Source organism: Cordyceps javanica, chromosome 6 (genome assembly GCF_051103115.1).
Source record: "Cordyceps javanica chromosome 6, complete sequence".
Taxonomy (NCBI): domain Eukaryota; kingdom Fungi; phylum Ascomycota; class Sordariomycetes; order Hypocreales; family Cordycipitaceae; genus Cordyceps; species Cordyceps javanica.
This window is the reverse complement of record NC_139300.1, coordinates 2920925-2935000: the sequence shown is the minus strand read 5'-3', so window position 1 is coordinate 2935000 and position 14076 is coordinate 2920925. Positions and strand designations below refer to the sequence as shown.

At 53.6% G+C, this 14076-nt stretch overlaps 5 protein-coding genes across 5 annotated transcripts; 3 read left to right on the top strand and 2 right to left on the bottom strand.

The window, feature by feature from the left end:
- Window positions 1–78: 78 nt before the first annotated feature.
- Window positions 79–1622, bottom strand: V2A60_009333 (uncharacterized protein; the record flags this gene model as incomplete). The annotated part of the gene is made up of 2 exons (XM_083260599.1): window positions 79–1108; window positions 1177–1622. 2 exons carry the CDS (start codon window positions 1620–1622, stop codon window positions 79–81), a joined length of 1476 nt encoding a protein of 491 aa, XP_083116725.1.
- Window positions 1623–4703: 3081 nt separating this feature from the next.
- On the bottom strand, window positions 4704–6491 carry V2A60_009332 (uncharacterized protein; the record flags this gene model as incomplete). The annotated part of the gene is made up of 1 exon (XM_083260598.1): window positions 4704–6491. One exon carries the CDS (start codon window positions 6489–6491, stop codon window positions 4704–4706), a length of 1788 nt encoding a protein of 595 aa, XP_083116724.1.
- A 1227-nt stretch (window positions 6492–7718) lies between these two features.
- Window positions 7719–10295, top strand: V2A60_009331 (UTP-ammonia ligase; the record flags this gene model as incomplete). Its single annotated transcript, XM_083260597.1, has 15 exons — window positions 7719–7767; window positions 7908–7916; window positions 7973–8019; window positions 8072–8127; window positions 8181–8215; window positions 8265–8295; window positions 8348–8414; window positions 8473–8506; window positions 8564–8668; window positions 8719–8726; window positions 8791–8804; window positions 8855–9032; window positions 9080–9783; window positions 9834–10079; window positions 10136–10295. The coding sequence occupies 15 exons, from the start codon at window positions 7719–7721 to the stop codon at window positions 10293–10295; spliced, it is 1743 nt and encodes a 580-aa protein (XP_083116723.1).
- A 455-nt stretch (window positions 10296–10750) lies between these two features.
- V2A60_009330 (uncharacterized protein) lies at window positions 10751–11134 on the top strand (the record flags this gene model as incomplete). Its single annotated transcript, XM_083260596.1, has 1 exon — window positions 10751–11134. One exon carries the CDS (start codon window positions 10751–10753, stop codon window positions 11132–11134), a length of 384 nt encoding a protein of 127 aa, XP_083116722.1.
- A 947-nt stretch (window positions 11135–12081) lies between these two features.
- On the top strand, window positions 12082–14033 carry V2A60_009329 (uncharacterized protein; the record flags this gene model as incomplete). Its single annotated transcript, XM_083260595.1, has 4 exons — window positions 12082–12551; window positions 12628–13021; window positions 13091–13781; window positions 13972–14033. The coding sequence occupies 4 exons, from the start codon at window positions 12082–12084 to the stop codon at window positions 14031–14033; spliced, it is 1617 nt and encodes a 538-aa protein (XP_083116721.1).
- Between the last annotated feature and the right edge of the window lie 43 nt (window positions 14034–14076).

The following is a 14076-nucleotide window of genomic DNA, read 5'->3' as shown; positions in this document are numbered from 1 at the left end:
TATTCTAAACTTTTTGCAGCCAGACTCAATACTAAACGGAACTCGTAACAACATTGACGCGTGCGGGTATATCTATATCTAGTTGCGCTGGACGCCACGCTCTGCGCAGTACTTGTCAACCTCCTTCTGGAGAGTATCGCGCTGGCGCAAGGCAGCCTCCATGACGTCCTCGGCGACGGCGCCAAGACCCTTGCCGTCTTCTTGGCCAGTCTTGTGGATGACGGCCATCTCGTCAAGGACGGCAAAGAGCTGGTTGGGCAACCAGGTGACAATGGGAGAGCCGCCGGTGGCAGTGGGGTGGGACGTGCGCTTGAGAATGTACTCGCGCGCGAAGCACCAGTGACGCCAGCGGAAGTCGCGGACCTGGTTGAGGATCTGAAGCCAGAGGCTGCGAGAGATGCGTAGGAGGTCGCGTTCCTCGTCCGAAGCGGGAGGTCTGGAGCCCTTCAGGCCAAGAGCGTAGTTGCGAAGGTTGAGCTCCTCGGAGCGCTCCTTGGCGAAGAGAAGGAAGGCCTTGTGGTTGCTAGGACGATACTTGCGGAAGTCCTTGAGAATCTCAGTGAGAGGGGTTTCGGGCATGGGAACCTGGAGGAAGTTGTCCATGAGCGGCACCATGGAGTCGTTGGCTCCACTCTCACCACGGAAGGACAACGGCTTGTTGTCGTTGAGACCCTCGTAGACGACGCCGTTGGGGAACATGGACTGGGAAGTGATGCCAAAGATGAAAGTGCGGAAGCTAGTGTACTCGGTAGGACGAGACTTTCCCCACATGGTCTCCATGACAGCATTGATCTTCTTCATGGCGCCGAGGATGTCCTCGAGGCCATCGTTGAGACCCTTGCGGAGCTCGGTAGCATCTCCGCCAGCAGCCGTCTTGGTGGCGGCCTCGAAGCTCTTCATGACACCTGCAACAAGAGGGCCCGAGTTGCGGACCATGTCAATGTGAACAAGGACGAAGCCGGCCTCGGAGGAGTCGTGGTGCAGGCCGTGCTCAAAGGCGCGGATCAGTCGCAGGTTGTCATACTCGAGACCCTTGGACGGGTCCTCGAGGCGGTAGTTGAAGAGAGCGTATGAGCCAGCGTATTCCATGAATGGCTGGAAACCGCAGCTGCAGAATGGTCAGCTTGATACAATTTGTGTGGTGCTGCTGAAGGGGTATTATCGTGTGGAACTTACATCTCAGCGCAGCGGGCGATGGGGTGGGAGATTTGCTTGGGCAGAGTCTGGCGGCCGAGGCCGTACTCCTCACCTCGGACGAAGCGCTCGTGGCAAGGCTCAAGGAGATAGGCAGAGGCAAGGAAAGAGTAGTCACGGTAGAGGGCGTTCATGACGGGCAGGTTGTCTTTGTAGAGGTCCATGGCATCCGTCAGGTCGGGGAAGCTGCTGTCAACCTCTGGACCAAGCTTGGACTCGGCCAACAGACCGGGCTCGCCGGAGAGAGTCTTGACTGGCATGCGCTGGAGGATGGACTCGAGAGCCTCGAACTCCTTGGGCAGGGTGACGACAGGGTCAGCACGGGGAAGGAAACCACGAGTAGTGGAGACCATGAAGGCAGGCATCGAAGTGTCCTCGGGACGAGTGTCGTCGAGGACATTGAATGTGGAAGCGCCAATGGAGCCCATTGTGACGTGTGTTGGTGTGTGAGGTTGTGTAAGTGGTGCTAGGGAGTGTGTGGTATGGGTTGGGTAAGAAGGCGGATAGTGTATGTGTGAGTGTATGTGGTAGCGTGTAAGTGATTTGGTGTAAGTCGTGTAAGTGAAGACCAAGTACCAAAAAGAAAAGTGAGGTAATGAGAGGTTCAAAACAGTATGGGACAGCTCTGAGAGTAGAGGTCGTTTTACTAGATTTTTGGGGGAATATTGAAGAGTGAAGAGTAAAGTTCAAAAAACTCAACACCATGGACAGGTTCGTCGCGCCGCATAAGTACTCTGTGGCCGGAACAGATTCCGGCCTCATGGAGCGGGGGACAAAGTGGTCACGCCTGCATGCCTTTCCCCAGGGTTACAAGCCCTTGCTAAGCTGGGCATTCTAGACCCAACGGGAAAAAAAAACACAAATGAAGCCGGAGACGATTGTACGGCGTGGCCTGCGTTGCGAGGGTCGGCAGATGCCCAGTGTCGTGGTGAGGCCGTCACGGCCACCCACGCAAAGCAACCAGCAACGCGGCAGCAACTCCGGAGTTGGACAAGCCAATTACGCCAACAGACAGCGCCAGTTTTCATAGGGGTTGAGTTGCCAGGCAAAAGGACAACACGGCTAGAGCGCCGTGGGTTGGCACCAGAGCATATCTCTGGCAAGCGCGTCTGCCAACAACACGGGCGACCAACCCTTTCCCATACGTCTCGCCACGACGACGACCACCACCACCACCACCGCAACCGCAACCTGCAAGCATCATGGTCATGCTCTGCAATTCTTGCCCTCGCACTGGCCCTCTCCAGGTCTTCCTCCCTCCACCAGGCTCTGGGGTAACTCCATCTCGCTAGCCCGCACCAAGGTAGCGCCAAGTCCACCTGGGCTGGGGAGGGAGGCACAACAGGCCAAAGGGTTCCACGGACGACGCTCTCGGCGAAAACAAGGGGCTTCCAAGAGAGCCGTCGCTGGGTCATGCGGCCCACCAGCTACCGTGTCTGCCCGGCCTGAAAAGCGGGGGTCGTTGGCCGGAATCGTTCCGGCCAACACACCATTACGGCCATCACGGCGCCGGTCGCTGGCCTATTTTCAAGTCCGATAACTCGGAGGGAGGGGGAAAGGGGGAAGGGGAGGGGCGAGCCTGGACCCCCCCGCGCCCGCTTGCTTATCAAAACTCTACACGTAATACGCTGTCATGATCTGCCGTGCTCCGCACTTCGGAGGTATACTTACATTGCATTGGATTGCATCTCCACTTGAATAGATATATAGTCGTTCGCACTTTTTTTTTTCAAATGACAACACACCCACCCACCTAGACAGACGTAGAATATATACTCACAGTCAACACTTCAGAGAAGGTTTAAATTGGGGTGTCACAATACGCGACTACGGTCACTGCTGCGTAGGGCAGCAGAGTCTTCACTCCCACACACGATAACTCAAAGGGGTTGGTGCGCCTACACACTTACCTTGCGAAAACTACTTCGCCAGCACACTTACTAACTGGTTAGCACCTCACTGTGAGCAGCGCCAGGCTGCAGTGAGCACTAACACTGCCACCTTGGTGTCCCACCTGATGCAGGCCCAGTGGCTTTATTAATCTACAACAGAGTGTGCCGTGACGTAAATGTTGCTAGGCCGATAGCAAAGCCTATCGTTGCCGTGTCTTCTTAAAACGGGGACTTCAGCCCGGATCTCCCGTGCACGTTACGCCGCGGTTGTCGCCCCTCTGGTTTCAACATGACCATGCGACAGTCCTCTGTTATGCCGCTGGTTGGTGAGTGAGCGAGCCAATCAACAGCAACAGCGTCGCCGAGATAATGCAAGCCCTTATGTGCATGTTGCCGAGCTCGGGCTAGCGCCAGCCGTGCGATGGCTCAGCGGTACAGTGTTGGCGGTTTCGCAGAACATGCTACACGCAGACTGCATGAACCTGTGTGGCGCGCCCGATAAGGTTGGTTGGCTCGAGAAAGGTAACTTGCCTTGACGACATTAGCGTATCTGGCAGGTGTTTATTTGGTGACGGACCCTGTCTGACGCCTATTTTTCCCGGAGCCGCCCTACGGAGCACGGTAATCTGGCAAAAGAAACTGTATGTCGAGGTGGGACAATGCACGCATCAGATGGTGGCATCAAGCGATTAGGAGAATGGCGAGAGTGTCTGGGAAGGGAGGTGGGCGACCGCCCGACTGCTCGGGGGCCCGAACGAGGAGTCTTCGCCTAGATAACAGCTGACACCTAGATTGATGGAATAACTGATTTAATGCTTGCAAGCGAATATCAGACTGGGTTTTCCATTGCAACGGCTTCGCCGTCGATTCAGCTCACTATCCTTGCAGACTTGCAGAAGAACGATCATATTAGGATAATTGTTACTACAAAGGAATTTCACATTCTGATATCACGGTATGGAAAGTCGTTATTGAGAACGGCCACACTTGTGGACAATTTTTATTCGAAGAAAAGCGAACTTGTTGTAATTGCTAGCCCTGAGTCGCACTTTGAGGCATTGATTGGTCTGGCCAGACCGTTGTCGGGACGCCGCCATTAGCGCGATGGAGGCGCCCATTCCTGAATGCCAAAATTATGTCCTCCTGCCAAACATTTGCGGGATAACAAAAGCAGTAAGCGATAACGAAAAGCGCACACCGAAAAACATGCCATCCACCCAGCCAAAGCCGGGAACTCGGCGAGAACAACCCGATTCGGTACTGCAGGAGCTATTGAAACAGTTGCAAGCCAGGCAAAAACCGGCCGAAAGGAATGGTACCAGCCCATTTGTATGAGACAGAGAAACAATCTAGCAGAAACCGTGGCAGCTTCACTCATAATGAGAGTACCAGACGTGAAGGGCTCAAGATACAGGAAGTTTCTAGACACAAAAGAGCCCATCCAGGGAAATATCCAGAAGCAAATGTACACTGAAAACAAGGAATGTTTTGTGCGAGAGAGGATAGGTGAATGAAAGGGCCTCTGCGAGCCACTGGCACTTGCCAGCGAACTTGCAGTCGGCCCAAAGCAAAAGCACACCGATAAGAATACTCAACGCCAAAGACACTCCTCTATCATCACTGCTCATCCACAGCTGCAGTCTTGCGGCGCAGCGTGCGCACAGTTCTGAAGCCGCTGTGTCTCTTCTCCAGGTCGCCGTTGGATTGGGCCAGGTCGGATACAGAAGCGGATTCAGTGGCCAATGGCTCCGCCGTCGCTGGACCGTCAGGGGCGCTGTCGATTGTTGGCCTTGCTGCGCTGCCTCGACGGACGGTAATGGACACGGTAGACGTGGTGGTCGAAGTGACCGTCACCGTCGGCTCAGCAAGCTCCAAGAATTGCGCGCCCATTGCGCTAGTCGTGATTGCCAGACTGTCAAGACTTGCTGCCGAGGCGGCGCTGCTCACTTCGTCGCTGGAAGCAGGCGTCACGGGCTGGCTGCCGAGTGCTGAGGCGGTCTCCATTGCGGAAAAGAGCATCTTGGGCTTCTCCTCGGGAATAGACTGGCTGGTAGCGGTGATTGATGCTGCGCTCAATGTCGAGTCGCTGCTGCTGGCCTCGAAGGTGGCGGTGCTTATGACATCCATACTTTCTGGGGTGCTTGTGGCATCCATACTTTCTGATGCCGAAGTCTCAAAGGAAATGTATTTCTGATACACAGGCGGAATAGCATCGCTGCCGGCTGCCGTGACGGTCTGGGGTGCCAAAGATTCGGTAGCGACCGACGAGTTGACAGAACTCAGTGCGCTAGCAGGGCTCAACTGACCGCCAGCCGACATAAAGGCTACCGACTCGGAAGACGTCGGGGCGGTCGCGTTCTTCTGAAGCAGCGACACTTCGGTGATGGTCTCCGAAAGCACATACTTCTGATTCATGCCAATCTTGTCGGGAAGAGCGGTCGAGACGGAAATGGACTCCGTCTCACTAGAGGTGGCGGGAGCATTGTCGACGAGAGTGCCAGCGGATGTGACTTGTTCCAGAGTGCTGTTCGGGACGGTGGTATTGACATACTTACCATGCGCACCATATTTGACCGGACCCGGATTACGATAGACCGTGGTGGTGGTATAGCTTGTCGAAGTCATGGTCATTGTCGTAGTGATGGTAGACTCACTGTCACTCTCAGACGGAGTGGCCTGGAATTTCGAATTCTCCTTGAACACGCCAGAGGTGCCTTGGAGTGCCTTACCCTTGTTGCTACCAGATACCGAGTCCAGATTGCAGTTAGTGTTTCGACGGAACAGGGGGTGCTCACTTACAGTCATGGAGCGGCGTTGGAGAGAAGCGCCGCCAAGTTGGTAGAGTAGATGCTCGGGAGCGCAGTCATCTCCGCCGTCACTGCTCTCACCGGACGACGCTGCATTAGAGTCATAAGTGGAGGGGGAGTCCTTTGGCGAGGCGGACCCGGCGGTAGAGTCTTTCGAGGGAGAACCTGAGATGCTGCTGGGGCCGTTGCTGGAACTGCCGCTACCGGAGTTGCCACCGCTAGAGCTAGTACCAGCGCTACCATGGTAAGAAAGAGAACTTGAGGCTGTAGAGTCGATGCCCTTGTTGCTCTTATCCACCGACTTGCCATCAAGCAGGTCCTGGACTTCCTTCTCCAGTGCCTTGATGCGGTCGAGGATAGACACTAGCCCACTGGTGGGGACTTCGATAATGTCGGCGCGCTTATGCTCTTCCACGATGCCACGGGCCACCCTGAGAGTGCCACTGAAGCGGGTGAGGTCAGTCGTTGAGGAGCCGGCGAGAGAACCAAGGTCACGCAGCCTCAAGACAGTGTCCGAGACGGCGCCTGCGTCGGTGGCTGATACCAAGCTGCCGAGGCTAACAAGGCCGACACCGACAAGCTTCCCGGGTCGGACCATGATAGCAAATGGCACAAAAATACAAGCAAGGAATTGCTTTGAACTGAGGATGAACCGCGAAACTGTGGTAACAGCTGGACAAGTTGGCGCAAGTAAGCTAAAGGAATAGAAGACAGAAAGAAGCGGGACTAAGAGGAGACAGAAAAAGTGTCGACAGCAAAGATTCTACCGAATCCAGCCGTAATGATTCGGTCTTTAAAATGAGAATGGATAGTTTTGGAGGGACAGACTGCAGTGAAGGCATCACTTATTTAAGAGCTGTTGCGGTTGGAAGTCCTGGCCTGGTGGTTGCTAGGTCGAGACGACGTCCGCATTCCAGTTGAGCTCAGTAATGTTAGTGGTGCACACAGCAACGAACAAGTACTCGGTGTGGGGTCAAATTAGACGAAAGAAACCAGATCAATAGACGGGATTGGCCAAGTTTCCCAAAAGAGGAAATGAAAGATATTTGATTGAATCGACGCACTAGCAACGCTGGGTTGGCCGCGCCTCCTACGGGATGCAGGTCGATGATGGGCGAGCTCGAGCAGAGCATCAAACTGACCGGCACTATAGCAGAGTTTCAATCATAATGCGGAAACCTCGAAGACGTCATTCTTGTTTCACTCGTATTTATTGTCTTTTGCGGCTGTACATCCGTATCAATTGTGCATATCTGTACACTGTTGCTATAAACTGAACATTCGTTCGAAGTGTCAACGTGCGGGACTGATAAAGAAAACGCTACATGGTACTTTGCTAAATCAAATGTCAAAATTTTAGAATTTTAAAGACCTTGCCAGCTTCATCGCTTGCCCTTCCTCATTGTGCAGCAACCGGCATGATTTCGGTCACATAGTACCCAAGCTCTGAGAAGAGAAAGAAGGACCTCTCCATCAAAGCGTGGCCCAAATGTCGACAACTCTCCCGACTTAATTCATCTTCACTGAATCTTGGGCTTGACTTGCTGCACTATTTGTACGGGCCCTCCATCGAGTTCGATGACATGTTTACCGTCCAACATGCAAGACGCGTCGTAGCTGTAGGGTAGTCACACACCCATCTTAGTCATCAATCGGGGATGCGCCCACCGCCTTATCCAAGGGACCCTCTTTATTCGCCGTGAAGTTTTGCGATAGCCAGATTCACGGTGGGCAAAACCTTTTTTTTTTTTGCCATTCAAAAGCCAACAACCACTCCCATCCCTGCAACTTTTTTGTGTTTTTGATATCCAGTTCCCATCTCAATATGAAGATCGTTCTCGTAAACGGTGGAGTTATCTCCGGTGTCGGCAAGGGTAAGAGAACCTTTTTTTTCCTTTATCGGCCAACTCACACGCGACGTGCCATGGCGGGGTTCTGGCAAGATACGATAGCACAGCTTTACGGCGTCTCGCGCAGGCCTCTTTCTGATAAAAAGCTAATGTTTCTTCCATAGGAATTATCGGTACGACGAAAACTTATCGAAAGGCATTATTTGCACTAACAATGCCGAATTAATAGCCAGTAGTGCCGGCCTCTTGCTGAAGACTATGGGTCTTCGCGTGACGGTACGGCGTCTTGACTTGCGCGTGGAATTTGCAATCCTAACATGATTCTCAGGCTCTCAAGATTGACCCTTACTTGAACACAGACGCGGGCCTACTCAACCCTTTAGAGTATGTCTCGTGAGACGACGCGACACGACTTGCAGACGCTGACCGACTCTTAGACATGGAGAGTGCTTTGTGTTGGCCGATGGTGGCGGTGAGTTCTCAAGCATGCACAGACACACGGCGTTTCTAATATACAACAGAAACCGATCTAGATCTCGGCAACTACGAACGGCATGTTCCGCAATCGCCCTCGAAAGAAGCCGGCCCAGCTAACACACACCAGTTATCTTGGCATTCGTCTCAGCCGGGAGAGCAACATGACGACTGGAAAGATTTATGCCCACGTCATTGTACGTCAACCGATCGACAAACGGATAAATCTCGTGACCGATAGCTGACAATGCACAGGAAAAGGAACGCCGTGGCGACTACTTGGGAAAGAGTATGCTTTGTTAGCCAAGCCTCGACTCGACGAAGAAGACTAACTGTTCCTCTCCAGCTGTCCAAGTCGTCCCACACATCACAGATGCTATCCAAGAAGGAATTGAGCGCGTCGCCAACACCCCTGTTGACGACTCGGGTGAATCTCCCGACGTGTGCATTGGTAAGTAGATTGAAGACGGTGCTGTGCAACTATCCACTGACTGTAATTAGTCGAACTCGTAAGTTTTAAACCAAAAGCATGAATGTAGTCAATTGTGAAGTAGTCTAATTCTGCATCCATAGGGTGGTACCGTTGGGTAAGTACCACGCTTATTATGCAAGGGTCGTCGATACTAACAATGCGTAGCGATCTCGAATCTGGCCCATTCACCGAAGCTCTTGTTCAGCTGAGACACAAGCTCGGCCGCGAAAACTTCTTCAACATTTCCGTTTCATACGTTCCCATCATCAACAGCGAAGAAAAGACAAAGCCCACCCAGCACGCCATCAGACAAATGCGCAGCGCCGGTTTGAGCCCTGATATGGTAGGCCCATCGGTTCCTATGGCATTGACGTTTCTAACTTGCGACAGATTGCCTGTCGCTGTGAACGTTCCCTCGACGATGCTACGATTAAGAAGATTGCGAACAGCTGCCAAGTCGAATACGAGCAGGTTATCGGTGTTCACGATATGGAGACCATCTACCAGGTTCCTTTGCTGCTTCAAGAGCAAGGTCTCCTGCAGCTTCTGCAGAACGGCCTCGCGCTGGATAAGCTGACCGTGCCTCTGTCTATGGTCCAGAAGGGCCAGGCTCTCTGGGGCCTGTGGAAGAAGACTGTCACGCCCGAGCGCCACCTACCGCTCGTCAACATCTGCCTGGTTGGAAAATACGTTTCTTTTGACGACGCCTACCTGAGCGTGCACAAAGCTCTCGAACACTCCACCATGCGCTGCGGTCGTAAGCTCAACCTCGTTTCTGTGGACTCTGAGCATCTCGAAAAAGACATGCAGCAAAAGGACCCTACAAAGTTCCACAATGCCTGGAAGGCCATTTGCGAAGCTGAGGGCATCATTGTGCCCGGTGGTTTCGGCTCTCGCGGTGTCGATGGCATGATTGAAGCCACAAAGTACGCCCGTGAGCGGAAAATCCCCTTCCTTGGCATCTGCCTTGGCCTGCAGGTTGCTGTCATGGAATTTGCTCGCCACATCATGGGTATCAGCGATGCCATCTCGGAAGAAATGTCCCCGGAGGCGGACAACAAGGTCGTTATTTTCATGCCGGAAGGCTCCAAAGAGTAAGTTGAGATACCATTTACGCTCAACGGCGCGCTGACACGGCCCTAAGGAAAATGGGTGGCACGATGAGACTGGGTACCCGTACTTCTCACTTCAGACCTGGAACGGAATGGAGCAAGCTGCGCGCCATGTATGGCGGAGCCGAGGTTGTCGAGGAGCGTCACCGTCATCGCTACGAGGTTAATCCAGAGTACATTGAGAAGCTGGATGCGGCTGGCCTCAGCCTCACTTCTCTGGATGACAAGGGCGAGCGTGTCGAGACTATCGAGATCAAGGATCACCCCTTCTTCGTCGGGTATGGGCCCGCAAGGCACCGAGCGATTATTTTACGTTTTGCTAATGTCTCTCTAGTCTCCAAGCTCACCCCGAACTCACTAGCAAGGTCCTCAGCCCATCGCCTGCCCTCCTGGGCTTCGTCGCTGCCAGCTCCGGCTGTTTTGAGACTGTCGCCAAGACGATGACGCAGAAGCAGGATGGCGCCAATGGAACCGGCGATGCCACCCTGTTCTAACGTGTCGCATCCTTTTGGACCTCGGATTTGATTGCAAAATTTACAATCACTCATCTTTATCTTGATAGGTGTAGACGTTTTTTTAGGTTACGAAATTACTTTGGGTTTTCATGGATGGCGTTTGGTGCATAAAAACGATAGATTGGCTCCGAGACATTTGGATATCTGTTCTCGGGGAATTAGATGGCTCGAGTTGTTAAAAATAGAATGCTATGCCTAAAAAAACAAGGAAAATTCATCTCAAATTAAAATAATCACACGCTTACGCTCACTCGAAATTGATGGCGGCCAAGGCATCCGAGGACGGTCTAACAAAAGCTGCTGCCTGCAACGCACCTCGCCCGTCTTCCATCTTGTCCGCACCAAGAAACAGAACCATAATTGCCAACTAAACCCTCCGCCAAAAAGAAAGAAAAAAAAAAGAAAAAAAAAGAAAAAAGAAATTAGCACTTACTATGAGCCTCTACCCGGTGTACCTTGTCAGAGAGTATGGAGAGCCTCGAAATCACCACTCGCTCTGGGTGCAAACAGCCGACGGGCGCGGCCTCGTCTACAACGTCATCGGGCCCGTCAACAACGGCGCGATGCAGTACGAGACGAGACCGACCTACCTGCATCCGTCCAAGTCGATGACCTTTGTCAGCATGGAGGAGCTGGGACGGGTCTCTGCCACCGACTTGCCGCGGATGGACGCCATTTGCAGGGCCAACCCGGCCCCGATCATGCAGATGCGCGACGGCCAGCTCTTGTACCCGGACGTCCCGCTGCGCCGCTGTCAGGAGTGGACGGCAGAGACGATTGAGCTTCTGAAGCAGGCGTCTGTTATCGTATCGGAGTAACAAGCAAGGAAGGGGGGGCGGGGGGTCGAATCACGAGGGGCGCATCGGATTGAATATAGAACGAGCCTGGGCAGCTACCAACACACGTACTTATTCTTGGACTGTGGTCAATGTTCTCTCTTGTTGGTGCCTCTCTCGCTCGCTCTGCTAGCCACATCGCATCTCACTACCTTTGGAAGCGGAAAGCAACATGTCTCTTTGCGTGACGAAAATTCCCAACTGTCTCACAAGGCAGCTGCTTGTTAGCTTATGAGTATAGTTATGGGTGCTGGCGTCAACGGTCTACTACGCGCGCGTTGCAATACGAACCTGACAACCATATTTTCTGCCTGCACATGCTACATGCGATGAGGTGGAACTTGCTAGTATCCTTGTTGAACAGACAGTCCAGTTAATTTGGCCGGCCTGTTTTAGCAATATGAGTTAGTTTTAGGTGTAATATAATAAAGTCTCCGAAACCCTGTGCTCTCTCTCCGCCTCCCCTTCGGCACTCTAGACAACTCAACTGACCCGGCCTCTTTTCTTCAAGGTTTGAAATGCAAAGAGCTCGATCAAATCGCCAATGCAGATTCGTTACGACTGTCTATAGAAGCCCAGATTCTCAACTACATGCAAAGCTATGTGGATGCTTCGGCGTCGCAAAGTAGCCTGCATGATGCAGCCTTGCTCGCCAAGTCGTTAGTGATGAGACGCTGTGAACTCCACCAGAGCCATCCATCATCCCCTACTACTGCATGGTGACTATATATTTAGTGCTCCTCTGAATGCAAAGAGATAGTTACCCCTCCGTAATTCTTAAAAAAAAAAAGGGAGAGCAATTGCTGGTGGATGATTGCCAAGTGCCCGTCCGTCTCGAGTCGCTTCCAAAGAGAGACGACGACGACTGTCGCTCACCGACTAGTTAGTTACAGGTCCCCCAGCAACGGCCATCACGAGCAACCACCACGATGCCCTCCGACCTTGGCGGTCAGCGCGACGGCGGCGGCGGCAAGGCGGCGCATCTGCACTCAGCACGTCGAGGGGTCGACGACCCGGAGCTCGCGGCGGCGGCAGACGAGGCGGGCGCGCACCACCACCACCACGGGTACGGGTCCACGCGCGGCGACGCGGAAGACATGAGGCGCATGGGCCGCAGCCAGGAGCTCGTCCGCCGCTTCCGGCTCTGGTCCATCATGTCGTTTGCGGCGCTGGCGACGGCGGCCTGGGAGCTCGCCGTCTTTGGCATCTCGCCCGCGCTGGTCGACGGCGGCCGCCCGGGCCTCCTCTACTCGAGCGTCTGGTGCTTTCTCGGCTTCGGCCCCGTCTACCTCAGCATGTCGGAGATGGCCAGCATGGCGCCCACCGCCGGTGCCCAGTACCACTGGGTCTCCGAGTTTGCGCCCGAGAGCGTGCAAAAGACGCTCTCCTACTTTACTGGGTATTATTTTCTCCCCCTTCTTTTATAAAGCGCACGCTCGCTGATTCGATACTTTTCTCGGTCGCCCGGTTCAAAGTTGGAGCTCGACGCTGGCGTGGCAGGCCGGCAATGCCTGGGGCCTGATCCTCATCGGCACGCTCCTCCAGTCAATCGTCATGGTCAACAGTGAAGCGTATGCCGAGTCTGCGCCGAGTTGGCATGGCACAGTCATTGTGATTGGAGTGTCCATACTAGCCGTCGCTGCCAACGTGTTCGGTGCCAAATGGCTGCCGTACTGGCAGAATGGAGTGTTTGTGCTGCACATTGCTGCCTATGCGGGCTTCATCATCCCCATCTGGGTGAATGCGCCCAAGGCGTCACACTCTCAGGTCTGGGGCAGCTGGGAAGATCGCGGGGGCTGGCCCAGCATGGGACTTTCCATCATGGTTGGCCAGCTGCCTGCACTTGCGAGCCAGACTGCCATCGATTCGGTGGGTTCAAAAATTCATTGTTTTTTTTTTTCATAAACGGCATCCTAGAGAGGTGTTGACCATCGCTAGGCCGTACACATGGCTGAAGAAGTTCGCAACGCATCAGTCTCCATTCCTCGCGTCATGATGGCCACTTGGGTGTTCAACTACATTACCATCTTTGTCGCACTGGTGACCATTGCGTATCACATGCCGGACATTGGTCTTGCGCTCGAGGATGCCACTGGCTATCCGGTCATCTTTGTCCTCAGAAATTCAATGCCGCTGCCGTGGCTCAACGTGGTGCTCGTTGTCATCTTGCTGCTGTTGATCTTTGGTAATTTGTCTTACCTGGCGTCCGTTACGCGCGACCTGTTTGCATTTGCCCGTGATAAAGGCCTGCCATTCTCCGACTGGATAGGCAAAGTCGACCCGAAGCGCAGCATCCCGACCAACGCCTGCGTCGTGACCGGCACCACCACTGCGCTGCTCAGCCTCATCTACATAGGAAGTCCCGTGGCGTTTTATGCCGTGATTTCTCTGAGCACCGTCGCCATCCTTCAGTGCTACTGCTTGAGCATCGGCTGCCTCTTGTGGCGGCGCATTGCCTATCCAGAAACGCTGCCGCCTGCTGCGTTTTCGTTAGGCGTATGGGGCGTCCCGGTCAATACCGCGGCCGTCCTGTTTTCATTCTACAGCTTTTTCTGGTGTTTTTGGCCGCAGCAGAGTTCTGTTACCGCAGGGGCATTCAATTGGGCGTCACCGCTTTTTGTTCTTATCGGTATAATTGCATTAGCATATTATTTTATGGGCGGTCGGAAAAGGTATCATGGCCCTGTGGTTCATGTGCAAGGACGTAAAACGTGTCGCCCTTAGCGTCTGCCAGTTGCCGCGGAATACGACAGATGCTCAAGTATGTTGGGCGGTAAATCATCTAGAGCTCGTATTGTTATTGATCGAAGTATTTTCAGGTATCAAATTTATGTTCCATGAAGATCAGAGCCTGAAGAACATGAACAAGCTCTTGGTGTGATGCATTCCTACACTCATGGAGTAGGCACCGAAGATTTGGCCAG